Source organism: Calliopsis andreniformis, chromosome 7 (assembly GCF_051401765.1).
Source record: "Calliopsis andreniformis isolate RMS-2024a chromosome 7, iyCalAndr_principal, whole genome shotgun sequence".
Taxonomy (NCBI): Eukaryota; Metazoa; Arthropoda; class Insecta; order Hymenoptera; family Andrenidae; genus Calliopsis; species Calliopsis andreniformis.
In genome coordinates, this window is record NC_135068.1 from 11,851,597 (window position 1) to 11,873,429 (window position 21,833).

The 21,833-nt window shown below is 42.6% G+C and overlaps 1 protein-coding gene across 16 annotated transcripts in view; it reads right to left on the minus strand.

The window, feature by feature from the left end:
• Positions 1–21,322, minus strand: part of Para (sodium voltage-gated channel paralytic) — a 34,939-nt gene extending 13,617 nt beyond the window's left edge. For 6 of the 16 annotated variants that reach the window (XM_076382556.1, XM_076382555.1, XM_076382560.1 and 3 more), the window contains exons 1-14: positions 21,198–21,322; positions 20,177–20,357; positions 17,322–17,354; positions 11,386–11,541; positions 9,951–10,156; positions 8,743–8,871; positions 6,715–6,806; positions 6,146–6,358; positions 5,893–5,953; positions 5,477–5,786; positions 4,832–5,107; positions 2,525–2,959; positions 2,365–2,458; positions 880–948 (exon numbers count right to left, since the gene is read on the minus strand). In XM_076382556.1, coding sequence (XP_076238671.1) covers positions 880–948; positions 2,365–2,458; positions 2,525–2,959; positions 4,832–5,107; positions 5,477–5,786; positions 5,893–5,953; positions 6,146–6,358; positions 6,715–6,806; positions 8,743–8,871; positions 9,951–10,156; positions 11,386–11,541; positions 17,322–17,354; positions 20,177–20,326 — 2,224 coding nt within the window. In that variant the 5' untranslated portion in view covers positions 20,327–20,357; positions 21,198–21,322. Of the gene's footprint in view, positions 1–879; positions 949–2,364; positions 2,459–2,524; positions 2,960–3,689; positions 3,747–4,831; positions 5,108–5,476; positions 5,787–5,892; positions 5,954–6,145; positions 6,359–6,714; positions 6,807–8,742; positions 8,872–9,950; positions 10,157–11,385; positions 11,542–17,321; positions 17,355–20,176; positions 20,358–21,197 lie in introns of all 16 variants that reach the window. The other 10 variants (XM_076382559.1, XM_076382558.1, XM_076382561.1 and 7 more) reach the window with 2 other exon arrangements.
• Positions 21,323–21,833: the final 511 nt, after the last annotated feature.

Here is a 21,833-nt window from a genome sequence, read left to right on the forward strand (position 1 = left end):
AAAGCTCTAATCGCAGTGTCCAGAGCATTGTTTGAGGAGAGAAAACGGCAAGTGGCTGAGTCGCCGCTGAGGAAGCTTCTCGATTCTATGCTCTGACTGTGCGCAGCTGAGGCGGTGCCCTCGAAGCGTGTGCCGTAGCCATTTCACGAAAAATCAAACGGAGGAGCCGCTGCAGTGGCAAAGTGGTCGAAGACGAGGAGACTAGAAGCGTTAATCCAGGCGCCAAGCGTCCAGGATCGTGCAGCGAGGATATATTAATCTGTGTCGTGTCAAGAGGAAAACAAACTCTGTTTCCCCAAAAGAAACTATTACAAACTGTTCGTCATCCTTCCAACAAGGGCACTGGAATGATTCGTTTTCATTTTTTAACATTTTCGCAAACCGTGTGAGAGCAGAGACCGAGAGGACAAATTTAGGATCTGGCAGTCCTTCTTTTCTGCGCTGAGGAAAACGAAACCTAGTTCGAGAAATGTATTGAGATGAATCTGGGAGTCGAAAGTTGAGAGTATTTTCATTGTCGTCGCCAGTAACTTAAGAAAATGATATGGGAGTCTACTATGTACAGAAGGTGTTTGGATGAAAGTCTTTGGTGTTGAAGAATTTGTAGAGAGATAGAGACAGAGGAAAGAAAAAAAGAGATAGAGATTGAATCTGTGAGTTGGAGAACAGAAGTCCAGAATTAGGGTTCAGATAAAATGTCAAAGTAGACACTGAGATGAATCATCTCAGAATGTGGTTCCTGAACTTACAGATTCAATTGTAAGAAAAGTGTACATTGAATGGTATGATGCTCATCACACAAGAGATACACATCTGTGATAAGGGTAATAGAAACTGTAAAACGATGGAGGCGAACAGACACTGGAGTCGCGATATTACCTTCTGGCTCTGGCGTTCTGCTCTGACGTCCCGCGGCCTGCTCTATGATATCGTTTAGCACCATCACGTCTGGAAAAAGAAGAAACATCAATAATGCTTAACAATTATTAATAATTATTATTTACTTCTGAGCAAAGTTACAGGATTAGTTGGGGCGAGAGATTGTCGATCTTTGAGCTGCTGTATCTTTGCGAAAAAAAATCGTAGCGAGGTGAGCCTGGTCTCATATTAAAGGGCAAAGTCTCTACTTTAACATCCCTGCATCGAATTTGTCCGAAAAAAATTCTCCAATCCACGATCCGCCGAGACAGATAGAGGGTGGTTCTTCACCCAATTTTTTCCAAGTTCAGATGACTGACAAGAACTTGATAAATTTTTGGGGGGATTTCTTTTGGGTGCAGATTGAAGATTGAACCTTCCTCTGTCGAACGAGACCATGACGAGCGCTCTGCGATTTTTTTTCGCTGAGTTATCGCGATCTGAATGAAAAGTGAGTCTCCAGGCTCAAAGTCAGCCAGCAATCAAGAGCCCAAAAAAGAGGCCAATCTTTGAGTTTCTGTATCTTTACGAAAAAAAATCGCAGCGAGATGAGCTTGGACTCATTTTAAAGAGCAAAGCCTCTATTTTTACACCCCTGAGTTGAACTTGTCCGAAAAAAATTCTCCAATCCATGACACGCCGAGAAATAGGAGATGGTTTTTTTCAGAATATTTGTCTGATTTAGGCAACTCTGAGGGACTTGATAAATTTTTTGGCGGATCTTTTTTAGCGGGAGATTGAAGTCTGAACTCTCCCCTGTCGAACGAGACCATGGTGAGCGCTCTGCGATTTTTTTTCGCTGAGTTATCGCGCTCTGAATGAAAACTGAGTCATCGACCTCAGAATCACCCAGTTATCCAGAGAAGCAAAAAGTTGCCAATATTTGAGCTGCTGTAACTTTGCGAAAAAAAATCGCACCGAGGTGAGCCTGGTCTCATTTCAAAGGGCAAAGCCTCTACTTTAACACCTCTGCATTGAGTTTATTCGAAAAAAATTCTTCAATTCACGACCCGCCAAGAAAGAGAGGGTGCTTTTTCCCCGAATATTTCTCAACTTTCTACAACTGTCAGGAACTTGATGAATTTTTTGGGGGATCTTTTTTAGGGGTAGATTGAAGTCTAAAGCCTCCCCTGTCGAACGAGATCATGGCAAGCGCTCAGCGATTTTTTTTCGCTGAGTTATCGCGCTCTGAATGAAAAATGAGTCATCGACCTCACAATCACCCAGTTATCCAGAGAAGCAAAAAGTTGCCAATCTTTGAGCTGCTGTATCTTTGCGAAAAAAAATCGCACCAAGGTGAGCCTGGTCTCATTTCAAAGGGCAAAGCCTCTACTTTAACACCCTTGAATTGAATTTTGCCGAAGATTTTTTTCTACTCAGCTACAGACCAAAAAAGTAGATATCACATCTTTCCAGAAAATGTTCCTAAAAAAACATCATTGCTACCTTTCATGTCAACCACAGCGTGCTGCTGAGAAGGCTCTATAAACGGATTGTCTTGTTGCTTCGCCTTGCCCATAGGATCCTCCAGATCCCCTTCCTGAAACCAAATTCCAACATTACTCCTCCATCCCCTACATCCTCCACCTCAAACCAACCCACTCACATAATGGTATTTCTGATTGGAATCCGTGAAATGTCCATTAACAGAGGGAGGCCTGACCGACGACCTGATCCTCAGCTGGCTCTCCTTGGTCATCGGTTTGCCAGCGTTGACGATGCCGCCGATCAAGTCCCCATGGGACGTGTACGAGAACCGCGAGGCGTGCGAGGTGTACGACGAGTGCCTGGATCCCAGGTTCGCGTAGTAGCCAGAGACCACGATGGTGCCATTCTCCTCTGACATCGGCGTCACTGCGTTCGAGTCGTCGGCGTAGGGCAGGTGTTCCTGAGCGTCAAGGTACGTCGAGAGCACTAGGGGCTTCCTGTCCCCGCCTGGCGGCCCGACGAAACGGCCACGACCATTCCTTATCGTGAACTGATGACTGCCGCGACTGCTCCGACGAAGATTGAAGGGAGAGCCAGGTAGACTAAGGCTCGCCTGGAATTACAACAAGGCGGACCACCGCTTTTCTCTTTCACTCTTCTATGGAACACTGGCGCCAGGAGGTAGGGGAGACTTCAGAAGGGAGGGACCAGGGGGTTCTGTAACTCCAGGGTGAGCTGAAAAGCGTCTTGTAAATTATAACCTAAAATAGTGACTGTTCCTCTCGTTAAAAGAGGCTGACTGCTAGCTCCAAGCAAATGCCTCTAGGACCTAGAGTCCAGGTTACCTAGAGTCTAGGTTACCTAGAATCTAGATAGTTACTGTGAGCCCTAGAGACCTCAAAAGGGAGGGGCCAAGGTTTCCCTAACTTCAGGGTGAGCTGAAAAGCGTCAGGTTACTCCTAACCTTAAAATAGTGACTATCCCTATCATTAAACCAGAGGCAGAGACTGCTAGCTTTAAGCAAATGCCTGTAGGACCTAGAGAGCCTCCAGTATCCAGAAATCTAGGCAGAATGTAGACTGCTTAGAGTCTAGATGGTTACTGTGAGCTCTGCAGACCTGGGCCCTACAGATCCAGTGGACCCTGGCAGTGACTGAAGATTTTGAAGCAAAGAATTGTACTCTAGTGAAGCTAGGTACTCCTTCTGGATAGAATTCTTCAAGAGATTTAATTTCCATTGGTATCCATGATACTCCTGATGGTGTAACCTTCTTCTGAATATAATTTTAGGATCCTGAAGATCCTGTAGAGCTAAATTTAGTACGTACGGTCGTGGCACATACCTTCTGCAGGCTTTCCTGGTAGGCATTAGTAAACTGGCCATTAGCGGCGCGAGAGACCTTAAGAAAAAAAGAAGAAAAGATATCTCCTACCAATGGCTCTTAATGTTGTCTACATTGTACACCAAGGAGCCACCCATACGGATATGATTTGTAATATGACACTAGCAAAGCGTACGCAGAAGTGACAGCAACAAGAAGAGATGATAGAACTTGTCTTAGAATCATAGTTCAGGAATAGAAAAACGGGAGACACGAAGATCGGTGTGTAATTAAGACAATTTGACAATTCTTCCCAAAATTCGTATCTCCTTTTCTCTAAGACACAACACATGCTTCCGTGCATGCAATGCAGTTTGAAGTCGGACCTGATTACTCTGTTACTTGATCAAAAGACGAGATGTGAACTTAAAGTTGAAGTACAGGCGCGATGGAAATGGTAAATTAAACAGTTTAGAAGCGTCCTAGACGAAGGAGCAGTTGGTACAGTATACACGTCAAGCATGCCACAGAGCGACAGAGCTTATGAGAGGGCTCGACTCGTCGACGTAGGCTAGACCATCAATTCCTCCTGGATACAACCTCTCCTTGCCTCAACAGCCTCATACCAAGGTTCTCTAGCTGCACACCCTAAGCCAGCGCATTCCAGGCCTCAGCAAACCTCCTCAATCGTCCTCAATCGTCCTCAATCTTCCTCAATCTTCCTCAATCGCTTAGACAGTGCTCAAAGTCCTTTGCCTTCACTTCCATACAAAATTCTAGCTGGACTATGTCCTCATATCCTTGCTCCAAAAACTACTGTTCTATTAGATCATCCCATGAGCAACGCTGCTTTCTGTTTTACACTTTAATTTCCTAAATTGGGAACGCTTTAAAGGAGAGTCTCAAGAATTGAATATTCAACAAAATAATTCTAGTTATTTAGTTTCTTAATGTTGGCACTGATTTCCCAGAAGCCTCATTCATGGGATGGTCTAATATTCTTCAATACTTGTTTTACCGACGAGTCGAGTCGAAATTCGAATAGCCTCGCGTGATCTGCTCTCGTAGAAGCGAGGTTAGGATACAGGGAGACAGACTCAATAGACAGGAGCAAAGTACATCACGTTGAAGAAGGAGACACCGAGGACCAGGCGGAAACTTACGGAGCTGACTTTCCGTATTTTGGTGGTGGTGGTGTGGTTGTTGATTTGCTTCACCCTGTGCTCGCTGACAGACTCGATGGACCTTATACTCATTCTCTCTTTATTGTTGTCGTCGTTCCCTCTCTCCTGGCCGACGAACAGCTCGTAGCTGTGACACGAGAACGCTGATGGAGACTTAACAATCTGCTCGGCTGCCTGCTCCGCTGCCTGCGCGGCTGCTTTCGCCGCCGCTTTGCTCTGGCGGTTCTCTTTTGCCTGAGCTGCTACAGCGGCTTCCTACAAGGGTCAGAAATTCAGTGGAACTCGATTACAAATCTGCTCATTCGCCAAATCGATTAACTCCACGAAATGCCCCGCTTTGGCGCTGAAATTGTGAAAAACTGGAGAAGTAGAGCTAATCTCTTTGGCCTCTGAACTCTATTCAAATACAGCAGGATTTCTCAAAAAGCCACATGACTAGGAGACCATTCCCTAGGTCTCAGCCTAGGGGAATCTCCTAGAGGTCCCAACACCGAGTTTCCGGGGCGAAAGAAAGAGACGAACACAGGGACAAGAAAAAAAGTGAGGATAGGGGGAACAGGATGGAGGAAGGAGTCATAGAGAGCCACAGAAGAAATCCTGATCTGCAAAGTTAGCACACTGTACTCTTATGAATTCTTCTTCAGCGGCTTCCTCCTCCTCAGCCTTCTTCTGCAACTCGTCGTACGACATCGCGACAATGGCAAGAATCAAGTTGACGAGATAAAAGGAGCCGAGGAAAATGATGACAATGAAGAATAACATATGCCACGGGCCGGCAGATCTCAACACCAGCTGGTACAAATTCTCCCAGTAATCCTGCGTCATCAGACGGAAAGCGGAAAGCAGGGCCCAGCCAAAGGTGTCGAAGCTCGTGTAACCATAATTCGGATTATCGCCGTATCCTTGTAAACACGTGTAGCCAGGAAGGCACTGCCTGTAGTCCAGAAGAAATATTATAGGTACACATTTTCATTAATATAACCTATCAAGTGATAATTTCACTTAAAATATACAACTAGCAGAAAATGTGGGACTCTTACCCTGCTCCAGATGAATTTCCACACAAGGGCATGTTTTTAGCCTCGTCCACGTACCAATTAGCTAAAAAGGAAACAGCAGACAGGGTTAAAAACACAGTATTTGGGATTCCCTGAGGATTTGAGCTAGGTTCTAGATTGAAAATAGAGGGTGTTTCAAAAGAAGAGGTCTTAAGCTTCAAGACAAAAGTTCCTACGTGTCTAACTTCTGTGTTGTTTCTTCTGCAACACCCTTTCACAAAAAAACTGTACGTACTTTCGTTACTGACGAATCGCTCCCAGTTTTCATCGGTGAGGTTGCCCCAGGAGCCGTCCTCGGGAAAATTTTTTATACACTTTTGCGTGAGCACCCCCATGTAAATCTGGAGGCCCATCAGCGCAAAGACGGAAAGAGAGAACATCGTCAGGATTATCACATCGCGCAGGTTCTTCACGGATTCTATCACAGCGCCGACAATGGTTTTCAGACCTAGACAACGAGAGAATAGGACAGTGGAGCTCAGTAGAGGATTAGCATGGCCTTGACTTTCTGACGATCCGTCTTCAGCGTGTGGAAAGAGGCGATGAACTGGCTGAAGAAGGTGGACCCTCCCCGAGAGGAGGAAGAGGGGACAGGGGAACGAGGTGACGAAGGGACTCTGGTGATGGTCGATGATCTGAACGTTGATAAATTTAGTTGGATGAGTGATTCAACAGATGAGCAGAGAAAATCTAGAGAAGATGAAATGGTGGCAAGAGTGATCGGATGCGAGAATGTGTACCGCGACTGTGTCTATGAGACCTCTATCTCTGCGTCTACGACCAATTCTATTTCACTAAGCATACCTGGTACAATAGCGACAGTCTTCAAGGCTCGGAGGACTCGAAATGTCCTGAGAGCGGCAAGGTTGCCTAGATCTATGCCCATCGTCACATAACTGCAATACACCCGAACATCACACACATTACAGTGATACAAACAAAAAAACAAAACGTTAGAAAAAGAGAGTTGTGGGTGGTTAATGTACTCAAAAGGTCAGTTACTCGCTACTACTGTTCCTAATGGCCTACCAAAAGTCTGCTTGAACTGCGTGTATCTTAAGATAGCTATTACTGCATGCACGATGGAATTTGGTGGCACGGTATCACAAGAATTTATCTTAGAATTTTTCTTCTTTTTCTTTTGATTCAATCAGAATTGGTGGGCTCAGTGGGAAAATAGTATTTTCTTTATATAATCCCTCAGTCATTCCAGAGGCCATTGAAATAAAATTTAAGATGAGTTTTGCAGCTGGAATTTAAGAATATCAGTAATTTAGTATTTCATTTGTATATTTTTGATAGAGATGGACATTTTTTCCCACAGAGCCCCTCAATTTTCAGTGGCTCTCTCAGACAAGATGTTTGGTGACTGAACTCAGAATTTCCAGAAATTCAACAAACTGGATCCTTCTTCTCCTGGTTTCCCTCTTAACCTCAAAAATAAACAGTGTCTTCCTAGATGAGGAACAGATTCATGAGAATATCCAAGTGGTAGAAATGGTCTCAAAGGTTCCCTTGACTCTAGACTCACTATAGACAGAGGACCATCAGCCACCAGCTTATCTGAAAGAACACTTTGCTTGTATCTTTGCATCTCTTACAATTCTCGTGGTACCGAGTCGCAAGTCGAGTACTCGTCGAATAAATACACCATATTATTGACGATCTATCAACAATTACTTAATATATGTTATATAGAAGATATATAATATATATGTTCTAAACTACAACAATTAATAGTGATTCGAATTGACGTATATTTGCTATACTAATCAACATTACGATGACAAGAAAATACTTCTCGATTCGAGGTATACTAGACATAATAAGTATATCTCTATCCTCGACTAAATGATCTAATTTCATATACCTATTATGTAGTCGTGTAACTATACGTGTGTACGTGTCTGCGTGTAAGTGTGGGTAATGTTACACTGTGAGAAGAGAAAAAGATTCAAGTATAACTCGGTGCTACTGTCAATTTTCATAGATATAATATGTATAGCGTTACTCAAAGGTATCTAGCGAGGTCTACTGTCATAGCCTGAAAATAATCTAACTTGATGCTAATTCAGCGTTCACGTGGATCAAACGCTTCTCTGCGCCAACTGGTTGTTACGGAGGTCGACGAGATCTTTGAAAAAATCGGTCCTGTCGACGCGGTTCGGCTAAGATCGTCACCGTCATACGAATCTACCCGTGGAACTAAGGAGAGAAAATACAGAAAAAAGGGACTCTCTTAGGCTGGTCAATATCGAAGCCTTATCACTTAGTTTTCAGATTCTGTAACTTCAGAGACCACTCTAATGCAGCAAGGATCGCAAACGTAGGTAGATTCGTCAATGATTCTCCCCCAAGAAAGCGTGAGTTTCTCATGGATGCTAAGATATCTGCTAAATTTCTGACCTGAAACGAGAAACCAGTGTATCAGATTTTTCAGAGGATTTTTTTAGAATTGTTGGTCTTCAGAAGGGTCAAGGGAAGAGACTCACGCTTTCCTGGGATGCAGATCTTACCGCCGCACGACATATCGATTTAATGACTTCTTGAATCAACTATACGAGCAAGGTAAATTACCCAGACGATCTCTATGGTCATTTTTCTGACTGAGCCTAAGGAGATATCCTATATTGATATTCCTTTTACACAGGACTTAGGGCTACTAGTCTTCTTTAACTATTGATTTAAGTATCTCAGAATTTGATCAAGGATCTCTTTAGCAAACATATCCACGTTTCCGATTTCTGTTACTCTCTGTCGTTCATCGTTTCTGTACTGCTTTCTTTTCATTTCTTTTTTCGCTTATTAAAGAATAAGTTTTTAACTACTCACGCTAAAGCTATAACTACGAAGTCGAGCCAATTCCATGCATCTCTAAGATAGGTAAAAGGCTGCAGAATGAAACCCCTCGCCATCACCTTAACGGCGGACTCAAATGTGTAGATGCCCGTAAATATCACTCTGAAAACAACAAACACACCTCAGCTTTAAATGCGATTTCCTTGCGCGCGACGATTCTAACGTGTCTAATTAATTGCGAGTTATTTGTTCACGTAGACAAGTCAGCTAGGTTGCGACCTGGCGAAGGCAACTGCTTCCTCGAGTTCCAGCGAGAACTCGGGAAATAAGGAAACGCAATTCTTCGTTAGACTGCGGATTTTTATGCAGCTTCGTCATTTGCATGGCAAAATTGTGCTCGCTCCTGTTACACTTTTTAATATTATATGAAATTAAAGTCACGTGTAGTTTTGTACAGGTTAGAGGCTCCCACAGGTGCCTAAAAATCCGCAGTTTAGTAATTCATTCGCCCAGGTCGCTCGTCTACCACGCTACCTCTAGAGAGACTAGGACAAGACTTACCAACGGAATACAATTTATCACAGTCTCTACTCATATATTAGAGCTATAACACGTAGAACATTGCTTGAAATATCTATTCTTTACAACGTGTACTCGCCTTAAGCTTTCGATGACTTTATCTAGAGTTTCAGGATTAAAATCATGTATCAGTGGACTCATCTCGGCTTAGGCTCGTGGACACGCTAAGCTACGTTGTTTCACAGTCAGAGCAAGCGAAAATATAGATATATCTGACGGAATATTAAAAAAAAAATTGCTGTAAAATATTACTGTCCCTAGTTTCAGTTCCCCCAGGAAAACTTTACAAACATCGCGGTATTTCTTAGACAGATTCCTTCTCTGAAGTTAACAGAACACCTGAATCGCTTCCATCCACTCGAGAACCACACAGATCTTGTTGCTGAGCTTTCAGACTCGGTACGAGCATCGATTCTCTTGGCCCAGGTATAGAATTGTTTGTAAAAAAGGACCTGGTGCACCAAGGCCCAGGATTATTGAGAAATTTGTGGGCCAAGGAAGAAGGATGCTCGTACACGTTACAGATATTAGTAGACTTAATGGTAGCAAAGGAAGGTGACAATAAATCAAAGGACAAACGAAAGACTGAGGCAAGAGTCAATTGGATCCTCGCCTCCTTGGTTTACAGAATGCTCGAGGCCAGAAGGCTGAGCGATACTCACTCCGTAGACTCGATGGTGGGCGTGGTGGGCATGATCATGAGTATGCAGTTAACCAATATTGTAGTGATAATGAAGAGGGAGAAGAGTGGGTGAACCAATATGTAAATGGCCACGCGTCGTATCGGGTTGAACGGGTCGAGGATCCACATCGCGTCTGTCGCTGAGAACCTGAATATGTCCTTTCCCTTGCTGACGACGACGAAGGTCTGTTAAAAGAAGAAACACATGAATAATATATGAAGAACAGGAAATATGGAATACATACGTGCGAGTTTGTTCATTGATTTTAGAAACTATGATTGTGAGTATACCATGGGCTTAATAAATTTTTTTCGCGATGTCTTTTCACGTAAAATTGAAGCTGGAAGTCTCCTCTTTAGAATAAGACCTTAGCAAGTGATCTACGATTTTTTTTGGTCGAGTTATAGCACTTGGAACGAAAACTGTGCCACCAGTATTAGAAGATTCCAAGACTCTAGAGATGGAAACTGTTGACAATCTTTGAGCTGCTGTAGCATCGTTAAAAAAAATCGCAGGAGGGTCAGCCTGGTCTCATTCTAAAGGGCGAAGTATCTACTTTTACATCCCTGAGTTGAACATGCCCGAAAAAAATTCTCCAGTTCATGACCTACCGAGAAAGGGAGGGTGGTTTTGCCTCGAATCTTTTCCAAGTTCAGACGACTGTCAGGAACTTCATAAATTTTTTTTGGAATCTTTTTTAGAGGGAGATTGAAGCCTGAACTCTTCCCTGTCGAATGAGACCATGGAGAGTGCTCTGCGATTTTTTTTCACTGAGATATCGAGGTCTAAACGAAAAGTGAGCCTCCACCTTTGGAATCACCCAGCGATCCAGAGCCCAAAAAAGAGGCCAATCTTTGAGCTGCTGTAGCTTCGTCAAAAAAAATCGCAGGAGGGTGAGCCTGGTCTCATTTTAAAGGGCAAAGCATCTGCTTTTACAACCCTGAGTTGAACTTGCCCGAAAAAAATTCTCCACGTCATGACCTACCGAGAAAGGGAGGGTGGTTTTTCCTCGAATCTTTTCCAAGTTCAGACGACTGTCAGGAACTTGATAAATTTTTTTTGGAACCTTTTTTAAAGAGAGATTGAAGTTTGAACCTTCCCCTGTTGAACGAGACCACGGCGAGCGCTCTGCGATTTTTTTTCGCTAAGTTATCGCGCTCTGACTGAAAAGTGAGCCTTCAGCCTTGGAATCTCCAGAGGCCAGAAAAGAGGTCAATCTTTGAGCTGCTGTAGCTTTGTCAAAAAAAATCGCAGGAGGGTGAGCTTGGTCTCATTCTAAAGGGCAAAGCCTTTACTTTAACACCCCTGCATTGAACTTGTCCAAAAAAAATGTTCTACTCCACTACAAGCCAAAAAAGAAAAGGTGATTTTCTCCTGAACATTTTCCTCATAATTAAAACAAAAGCGCCAATACCCTTTGGTTATGATAGAAACTATCGATATCCTCGAGAGGTGTGGAGGCCAACTCGGGTGGAAATTCGCCCTGCAGTCGGACCGGGATCGGTCCTCCTTGCTCGAGCGTCGGATCCGGCTGAGGACCCTCGTCCTCATCCTCGTCGTCATACCGAACCTGCGAACGGAAAATCTGGTAAGTGACCATCATTCTCAGCATGCTCAGTCTCAAAAAAATATGCAGCTCCTCACGTATCGATATTACGCACTGAACCATCCGTTACCGTGATCAAACGTGCTAGAATTATATTTACAAAAATACCAGGTCGGTCTGGCTCGCGTTCAATCTGTTGAGTGATCAAAAAACAATATGAAAGAAAAGGTAAAAAATCTGGCTCGGAGGCATTCGTCGTTTGGTCCTCTAGGAGTGCACCTGTATTCAGAACCCGCTTCTAGATGCGCTTCTAGGCTCGTTTTCCTTTTTATTAATCACTGTGCGTCGAGGGAACAGTGTCCCGAGCTTCCAGGTAGAATCGTGGGTAAACAAACAATAAAGGGACCATCAGAAGCTGACCTTTTAGTCAATGGCACACTCAATGTCAGTCTCTCTTGTGCTGTGACTGTGAGAAGACTCGCGACTCTCCCAAGGAGCCTCACACAAGGTGAGTACCATACTTTTGGCTCTTGATTAATCATTAATTGCCAATTATTTTCTGATTGTGTGTATTATAGTTATTTTAAATGGTATCAAAATGCATTATTAAGGTATTGGTAATATGTACACTAATCCTAAAAAGGGATATTTTTCTAGTATCATAAATACATACACTACTGTATTAATTCCTGAATAGGGACCATGAGATATATTTACTGTAAATACTCTTAGCATTATGAGTGCTGCCAACACAGAGGGTTCCCAGTTAACCTGGTCACCCTATACATGCTTCACAATACAAGAAAAATATCCCAATTGTGGTCTATCTAATCAAATAATAAGATAAAATATTCCTGATCCCCAAATTCGGACCACAGCAGCTAATGGATTTCAGATTAAGTGTGTCATTGGTTTCTAAACCATCAAAAGAGTATTGAATCTCTGGAGTGATACCAGAGTGGTAGTTTACGTTGCCCTACATTTGTTCTTTTTCTCCTACTTTGGAAGCATCGGGACCATCCATTCCGCGTCTAGTCTGAAAAGCAGCTATGGCGACTAGTCGTTATAGAAGGCGATCTATATATGTGTGTACAGTACGGAGATTGGTGCTAAAAGCGGGTCGTGAACATACGAACCTGAGGTCCAACGTGATCCGCTCGTTTTTCCGCTCCCTCTCACCGAACCCTTTCCGCCCCGAGTGTCATTACGTGTTAGAAACTCGAGGCGAGCCCCACCTGCTTAATAACCCCGACGATATTACATTTTACAGAAGAAAAAAAAGAAAGAAATCCTCCCCCTTTTTACTTCTGGGATTACGTCGGTGATCCGTGCCCGCGAATGAGACTCCTAACGCGATTAATCTCGTAATTCTCCAGCGAATCGATTCCATACAATTACCTAGACTACCCTAGACTATCTAGAAGCGTGTTTCATACAGGCTGCTCCAAATCTCGGCTGACAAACTCTGCTAACATGACCGAGGAGTCGTTCTGAGCAATACGTGTTACGTGTTTTTGAGGTATAGACTGAGATACTAAAGCTGCTTTTATTGGTAATGATGTTCTTGGTATTCTGTATGAAAACAGGTCTACTTGGTGCATAGAAACAGGTGCTCATTTTGAACACTTGATTTCAAGTGTTATAATTTATAATTAAAAGTTAAGTAGCTTGAATGCATCTGATCATTTGTGGTTTATGTTACCTTCCTTTTCGTATATCGAAAAGGAAGATAAATGGACTCACTGTGTGGAACACTTTTTGCTTAGAGTGTCTTCCCAAACATATTGGCAATGTTTGTTAGCGCAGGACTGAAGCAGCCTGTACATGGTTCTAAATTCGCTGTAAGAGAAAAATAGTCCTCTCAGCTAGATGCACATACACGAACCTCCTACGCCTAATGACCATCTATACTATAGAACGTTCTCATCATACGTAAACTCTACCTAAATCTAATTTACACAAGCGAGAAGTGTCTGCCGATGAATATTCAGGCGGAACTTCACGGCCAGAGCTCGAACGCGGGTGCAGCAGAACGCGTTCTCGATCGCCTTCTTCGTTATCTCATTTCCTTCAGAATTTATGTAATCATTAATTTAGTATTCGTACAATTTATTCAATAATTAGGCACTGCAAACGTGCAACGTGAAACAGAAAAATTTCGCGAAAAATGGAGATATAGTTCAATTTATCCCTCAAACAAAAAGTCTGAAATTAAATGTCGAATCGAACTAAACAGCGCGACAAATCGTCTAAAATCGCTCGCCACGATGTCAGCGATTTCGATGTGGCTCCCGAATGAAATTTCCCGCGATCGATGTCCTTCGATACCCGCGGAGACTATCGTTTCACAAAAGACTGTATTGCGACGCGTACACCGACGCGATAAATCAATACTGATCCCAACAGAGAGGGGCTACGCCGCTGCGATCATGTGTGATTCGCGAGCTTATGCTGCTGTCGGGGGCGCGTAATTAATGAATAGAGAAAAAAAAAAAAAAGAGAGAAGAAGGTGTGTGCGCGCGCGCGTGCATACACACGCGAGGTGTCTATGCACGCGCGGAGACTTTTCAGCGGCAAGCATTGCTGCAGACGGGCATATGTACGATCTATAGAAGCGTTTCCAGGCGCAGCTCTCTCTACTTCCACCATTCGTGGCTCAGGAAGAGTCTCGAGAAGCGCCTTGAGCTATGTCTCCACTGGAGCGAGTACATCTTGTCGTCTCTTGCTGATGGAGCTTCCAAAGCCTTCCCAGCAAACCCTAATTTATACAGTATTGTCTTGTACTCTGAGGATCATCATTCTCTCTTTAATGAGAAATCGCAGAATAGCAATCTTCATCAAAGATCAGTGAAAAAAATACTGTAGAAATATTCTGTCCTCACTGGAGCATAAATTGAGGGATGTTTGAGGTTTGCTTGAACTCCAAGACAACATTTGCTGGCAACAGAAACAGGAAGCCCAGAAAAATCGCCCAGCAAGCAAGAGAAAGTTCCTCGTTGCTTCAGTGGAGACGTAGCTCCAGGCCAACGCTTTCCACGAGACTTCTGAGACACAAACAGAACACGAGACGCGTACAGTGCTTGACAAAATGGACTCAGACTCTGTTACTTCCATTGTTCGCCCTAGCCAAGTTTTTTCTCAATTTGCACCTCGTTGGGCCACGCCTTTTCATTCGATACAATGATATATTAATTGCTCAGGGGGAGAATATTTTCTTAATTCGTCGCCTCCACCCTCAGCGAGCTCGAACTGAGGATCTTTCTGCTCCTCTGAGTTCCTCGGCAATGGCTGTTTCATTTTCCTCTGGGCTATTGTTTGTACTGTGGCTCTGGCACAGCAGGGTCGTTAGTGGAGAAAGAAGTTTGTCAGGAGACAATGTTCAATATTTCTCTCTAATGGAGTCAGTTGTTTTCAATGGGAAGAAAGCAAGAACAGTAGAAAAAGCATAGAATTATTTTCTGTTTCTTCGTTTTGTGTTAAACACGTGCTGTAAATAGCATAAATTTTTCAGTTCTTGCTACTTTCCTCAATTAAACTACAATTCCAAGTCCCTTTAATTATCTTCCAATTGCCAAAACTTTGTCTAGCCATCTCGTCAAGTACTGTCCACACGTCTATGCGCAATCTCAGCAGAAGCTACTTCGTATGCGTGTGTAGATTGTCGTGCCTTCGATAACAGATGGGAGCGAATCGATGTCCCAGCGTTCTTGGACGAAATCGATTCGATCTCAGCCGATCGGTGAGATTAATTGAAGTATCATCGAGATTGAGATATTTACCTCTCTGACCCAGTAAACAAAAGCATTTAATCCAGCGTAACGTATGAGCGCTCTTACGTTCGTGGATTCGAGATATCGTCTAGATTTGAATATTTCGAGGAGGCACAGGCAGGCTCGTTTACATTGTTCGTAAGACGTCAAGACACTTAGATGGAGCGCCAGCGTGTACGTGTACAGCGGGGCACAAGCGCTTTCTTACGCTCTATTACCATCGTGTACGTGTGTGTGACTCAGCGTGACGAATACGCGTCTGTGACCACGGTACCCGATAGGAACTGTATCACTGATTGCTCGAGAATAGCGTAGATACGATTTACAATGGTATGTACAACAACGCAGTAACTTAAGCGGTTAGACAACTTTTACAAGTTTACAAGTTTTACGATTTAGCCAAAGGAAGGATGTCAGACTTGTGGATGTTATGGTGAATGTGCTTGATTTGATTCTATGTCTCAAAATAGTTCAAAATTCGTTGAGGGAGATGATGCAAAAAACAATGGAAAAAAATATTGAAAAAGAAAATTAGAAAACTTGTAACAAAAACGAAACCTTGACAATTTTTGTCTTTCTGGGAGGGTAGAAAAAATTGCATAGCATCTTTAATTCTTGTTGAATTGATCAATATTCTTTTTAGTGGCTTCCACTGTGCTGTGAATCTCTTTTCTGGTAATTAGAGTGTATTTTTATATTAAAAAAATTGTCAAATTTGACAAGGGTTGTTTTCTCCCTTGCTCTCAATATTAACACTAACAAGGGTCAGTCAATCACTCTGTCCCAAAGATAATTGCTTAGCCTCTAACTTTAATATTCCCCCTCCTCCTCAGAAAGTAGTCCAAGGCTGCTCTATCCAATAAAATATTCAAGATTCTTCCCTTGGCTGCCACAAAATTCAAAGTACATATAATAAAAAGCTGGCAAACTGAAACCTCAAGAACTTAAAATAAAGATCCTGTAATTAAATCCATCTTCTCAGCGACAACTTCAGCTAAAAATAAGCCAGCCAGCAACCTCCAATCATTGATCTCTACCACTGAAACTCCACAAGTCCCTCTCTAAATCACCTCCGTTTCTATCTCCCAAATCACCAGGAATTTCGCTAAAAAAAAGAGAGAAATAAAAATAAAAATCAATCACATTCACCGCGACAGATCCACGTACACGCGTAAAGAGAAACAAAACCAGTGGAGTCAATATCAGTCACGCTGTCAAAGAAGCAAGACAAACACGTGGGGCGAGGAGCTGAGGGGTGGAGTTAGGACCGTGGCTGAACTTTCGAATCGATCACCCAGAAACGTCGGGGTGACTCGATCATCGGGCTGGTCTAATTAATATCAGCAGTATATAGAGAGAGAGAGCGATAGGAATCAATGTACAGTGACTACCACTGAAGAGGCAGCTCCCTTTTTTCTGTTGCTACAAAATGAAATTCTTCAAGATTTTTCGTCAGAGAAACTACGTGGTGAATTATTCTCAGTGTTTCTGTGTGTCTAAGTGGTTGTAATATTTTTATACAGACGTAATTAAAAACTATTGATCTCTGAGAAAATGAAGACTTGGAGAATGTAGTAATTTCGCTCTGGAAAATGACTCCATTTTTCTGCAACAAAAAGCAGAATACTCAGAGGAATACTTTCTCAATATACAGTAGAATCTTCAGAAAAATATCACAACTTCTTCAACACACAGGAAAGAGGCAGAAAATAGACCACACAGATTCTTCAACAAAAATCCCAAGGAACCCAATTTTCCATGAACAGGAAAGGGAACCCCTCTCTCCACAGGGGTCACTGAACACCACAGAGCTCATGGTGGAATCAGGTGTCCCGGCGTGACTAGATCAGAGCCTATCAGCCCCTTATGCAAATGAGACATTCGAGGGTGTCTAGGCCTTTCTATGTGCGCGTATCTATCTGCATGGCGTGTGTGTATGTGTGTGTATCTAAGTATATAAATATGATAAAGGTAAGAAAGTTGGATGACAGACAGAGAGAGAGCGGTATTACTTAGCGTGACGTAACGTCTTACTTCTTTTTTCTTTTTCTTCCGTCCAAAACCTCCCTGAAATTGGAGAAACGGAGAAACAGTCGTTACACACAGAGAACAACACAGAATAGAGGGTTGTGGTGGAGGGCGGGAGGGACGTGAGGGGGTGGACAATTGAGGCGAGTGAGACAGGGGTTGAAGGAGGGGTGGGCTCGCTAATACGCAGTCAACGGGAAACAGTGAATGGGTGATATATGTAGCAAGAGGATCGGGATCGATTCGAGAAGCTTCAGAGAGACAGAGGCGCTAGAAAAGATAGACAGAGGGGCGGAGAAGTGGGGGCAGGGTGTACAGGGTGGGCAAAAACGAACCGAATGAATTTTCAAATTGAAGTTTTTAATTGAAGCTACTTTTCATGCACTGAAGTCTTACAAAAATATTCCTTTTTTATTGAAGGAGAAATTTCATTAAAATACTTTCCCTTGAAAGCAATAAGATTCGTTTTCGTCCAATCTTTACACACTGGGGTGTAAAACTGAGTGGACAAAAATGAATTCATTTTAAATTGAAACGGCTTCTCATGTATTCCAGTTTCAAAGAAAAATATTCTCTAATTAAAAATATTCTTTAAACAGGAAATTTAATTAAAACGATTTCCCTCGTTTTTGTCCACCCTGTAGACAGTAGAGGAGAGAGAAATATATACATATATACATATATATATATATATATATATAGATAGAACATATATACATATATATATATATATATATATATATATATATATATATATATATATATATATATATATATATATATATATATGTATATATGTTCTATCTATGGTACATATATAAAGAGAGCATAATATATGTTAATATCTGGGAAAACGTTAAAGCGAGAGGACTGCGGGACCAGGCAAGCTAGGGGGAAATGGGAGGAAGATATCGAAGCATATCAACTGATACCATCTCGGCTCTCTCTTTCTCTCCCTGATCTTGTCCTCGTTGCTTGCATGGAGACGGTGAAAAGAGATTCTATTAATTAATGTCGAATACTGATCTGCTTGAATTTCACCTCTCCAGATCTGATTTCAATATTCATTTCTTGGGGAGAAATTTCTGCAATAAATTATTCACAACTTTAGTGACATCTTGTGACTACATTTTAGAGAAGAATTATTACTCGATTGTTGAAAGAATTCAAGAAACCTAATATTCAATTTTATCCACTTTTAAAATATTGCACACGCTAAATATTACAGATTCAATTTTTATAAATTCGAGAGTTAATGTAAGAGGGAAAATTTAAGTGATAGTGGTCAGTATATGATCAGCCGCCTCTCAAACAATCCTGTGATATTTTTCAAACCTTAAAAGAGTATAGAAAAATATCCAGAAAGTGTATCTCTTAATTTCTCATATCTTCATATTAATTTTTTCTGAAAATATCTCTTTTCAACAATTTTCACAACTAAAATTCTGTGCAATTGAATTAGTACAAATTCATCTCTCAGCAAAATAACTAATGGAATTTCAAATGGAAGAGAAAACAATCCTCCTATTGAGTAACAAGAGACAAGGAGGCTGCATCCTCAGAAATAACTCTGCGCGACCTAATTGGCTGAAACTTGAGTAACTTTTTCCAAGCAGACGCAGTTCATTTGCGACGCACAGTTCCTTTAAAACTTTCCCTCCCTCTCAGAGGCAAGAAAAGAGAACTTTTTAAATTCCAATTTCCCTTAAACCTCGCGAATCTCCAGCGATTCAGACACTGTAAAAATGAAAGTCCCTGAAATTTATGGACAGCTTTCTCCCATCCTGTAACCATGAGGGAATTTACTGTACAAGAACACAGACAGGGGAGAAAGAGAGAGAGCTACGACACAGCGATAATGATAGTATGTACGTATAGAAACAGGCACAGATAGTGACACTGCAGACATCGAGCTCGTACGCGTACATATCTTTGGTAAAACACAAATACAATACATTATTCGACGACAGTCGTGTTCTATATATAGAAAAGAGAGCGAGATAGATGTACGTAGAGAGAGAAGTCGTCAATAGGATAGGCATATATATTTTCAACTACGTTAGCAGTAAACCAAGCAAACAATCAACGCGACGGGTATAGGCAACAATCGGTTGTTTACAAGTGGAACAGGGTAGAAACACCGCAGCTTGTACATCATTGTATGATCAGTGAACATGAAGAAACAAGATCTCGCAAAATGGCACTGCAGCTACGCAAAGAATGACAGGAAAGAAAGAATGTAAACGTCCATCGATAACACCGTGAATGAATCATGCTCAGAATCGATCGATCCCTTCCACGTCTGGCTCCACGAACTCTTCAACTAGAAACAAGAGAAAAAGAAAACCACATTATATGGAAAAGCATCGATCGACCCTTTCGCATAGGTATTAGTTAGTGAAGGGGGAAAAAAAGTTCGTGACGCACTTTAAGAGCGACGCTTGTACGTTCGAGGACTCGCTATATAGATCTGCAAAGTAGAACAACCTGTACATCGATGTTAATGAGCGAATTACGTGGGTGCCTTCTTCGAGACACTCTTGCCGAGACCGATGGAGTCGGAGGGGAAAGAGCACTCGGAAGTTTTTGCTTCACAGTGTCAATGGTCGCGATTCGCTTGGCATTCGTTATTGGGTATTCGTTGATAGGACATTGGGGAGATTGAGTGGATGCTGAAGACCAGTGTGCGAAGAGTCGACGAGGGTGATCGTTAACGAGGCGCATTAATAATGCATGGAGATCTACTCTCGTCGACTGGGAGGAAACAGAACAGCGAAAAGATCGTTTCGAGATGTTCCATCCTAGTGGAAACCGCTGCTCGCCATTCTACGTAGGTGAAAGAAGGTAGCTCGCATTCATACCTCGCCGCCTTCCGCTCTCTTCTTCTCGAGCTCCTTCTGCTTGGCATGTTCTTCGGCAATGCGAGCCTCGATCGCTGCCAGGGACTCCCGCGTGAACGGACGGAACGAAGTTCTTTCTTCCTCTGATACAGAGTCAGAATCTTCGAACATTGTCTAAGCTGCACACAGCTGAGCCACCTTCCTGCGCAGGAAAAATTACTGTTAATATGACAATAGTGAATCTTAACCTCGATTTTAAAATAAAGACTTGGGAAAGACACAATATTCTGAGGGTTATGTGGGAGTATTTTGAAGGTTAGTCGAAAACCTAGGGAAAGAAGTTTCTTTAAAAAAGTTAACCTATCATGGTTTGTAACACTGAATCGCCAGATTTTAAGTTATGTACTTGTTTACATTCTTTAGAGATCATTAAAAAACAAAGTTTATCGCGAGCTACCAATGACACTGGAGGATATGCAAGAACGTATCGTTAGTGCACATGTTGCAATAACTGCAGAAACGCTTGAAAAAGTTTCTTGCTCTCTGATAAGAAGGTTACCTAAGTGCATCGACTGAAACTTATTTGTCACATAGTTTCATTCATAAAAGTTTTACAGAAATCCATTTTCTGCTGAAAGAAAAAAAGAAACTTTCTTTTTAAAAGGTTGAGTCACAGCAAGGTGAATTTTATGCAACCCTGTAATAAGTGTGGAAGGACTTTGAAGAACCTTTGGTGGCTCTAGTAGTACTCCCAAGAGTATTTCTTGACACAGACCCAAGCAGCTGAGATCTTTCATCCACAAAGAAGTGACGGATATTTGAGTATCCAAGAGTCCAGGAGTCCAGGAGTCCAGGAGGAATACTCAAAACCTTTTTAGATATTTGAGAGTATCTAAAAGTCAAGAGTCCAAGAAGGATACTCAAAAGTGTTTTGGACACATATTTGAGAGTGTCCAGGAGTCCAGAAATCCAAGAAAGATACTCCCAAGTGCCTTGAACACATATTTGCGAGTGTACAGGAGCCCAGGACCATTATACTCACTTTTGATCGGTGCTAACAGTTCCTGAAATGTAATGTGCGCGTGTCCCACGATGCGGCGGGGTAATAGAGTGGCTGCTGCGGTGGCTGCGGCTGACGAGGACGATACCAGTGCTGGGAACCGCGCGACTTGCCGGCTAGGGGCCGGTGCGTCGATTCGGAACGCGTCGTGCCGTCGATGCGATTTGACGACGCCGTTACGTACGATCGGACGGATAAATGGGCCTCGTGCAGCACCTCCACTGCCGATCTGCCGATACTACTCTTCTCTTTCCTCCTCTCGATCGCCGTGACGCGCTCGCTCGCACAGCAGATGCCTCTGACGCTGACACTCTCGGTACCGCTCCCGCTGTCGCTACTTCTAGCCTTGCGTCCTCGATTTTTTATGACAACGCTGCGGCTGATGCTGCTATTACTATCTGAATCTCGATCCGACGAAATGGCGACGAGAAATGACGAACGCGCTGCGGCAGTGCGTGCTATGTCGGGGACCGTCCAACGCGAACCAAGATTTTTCATGTCCGACCTGTTGTAGCAAAAGAATTTTAGTAGACTAGTTAATATAGTAGGCCTAGTAGATCTAATAAGCCTAGAAGCTTGGGAATATTTGAGTCTGCATGCTGAGCGAGCCTTCTAGTA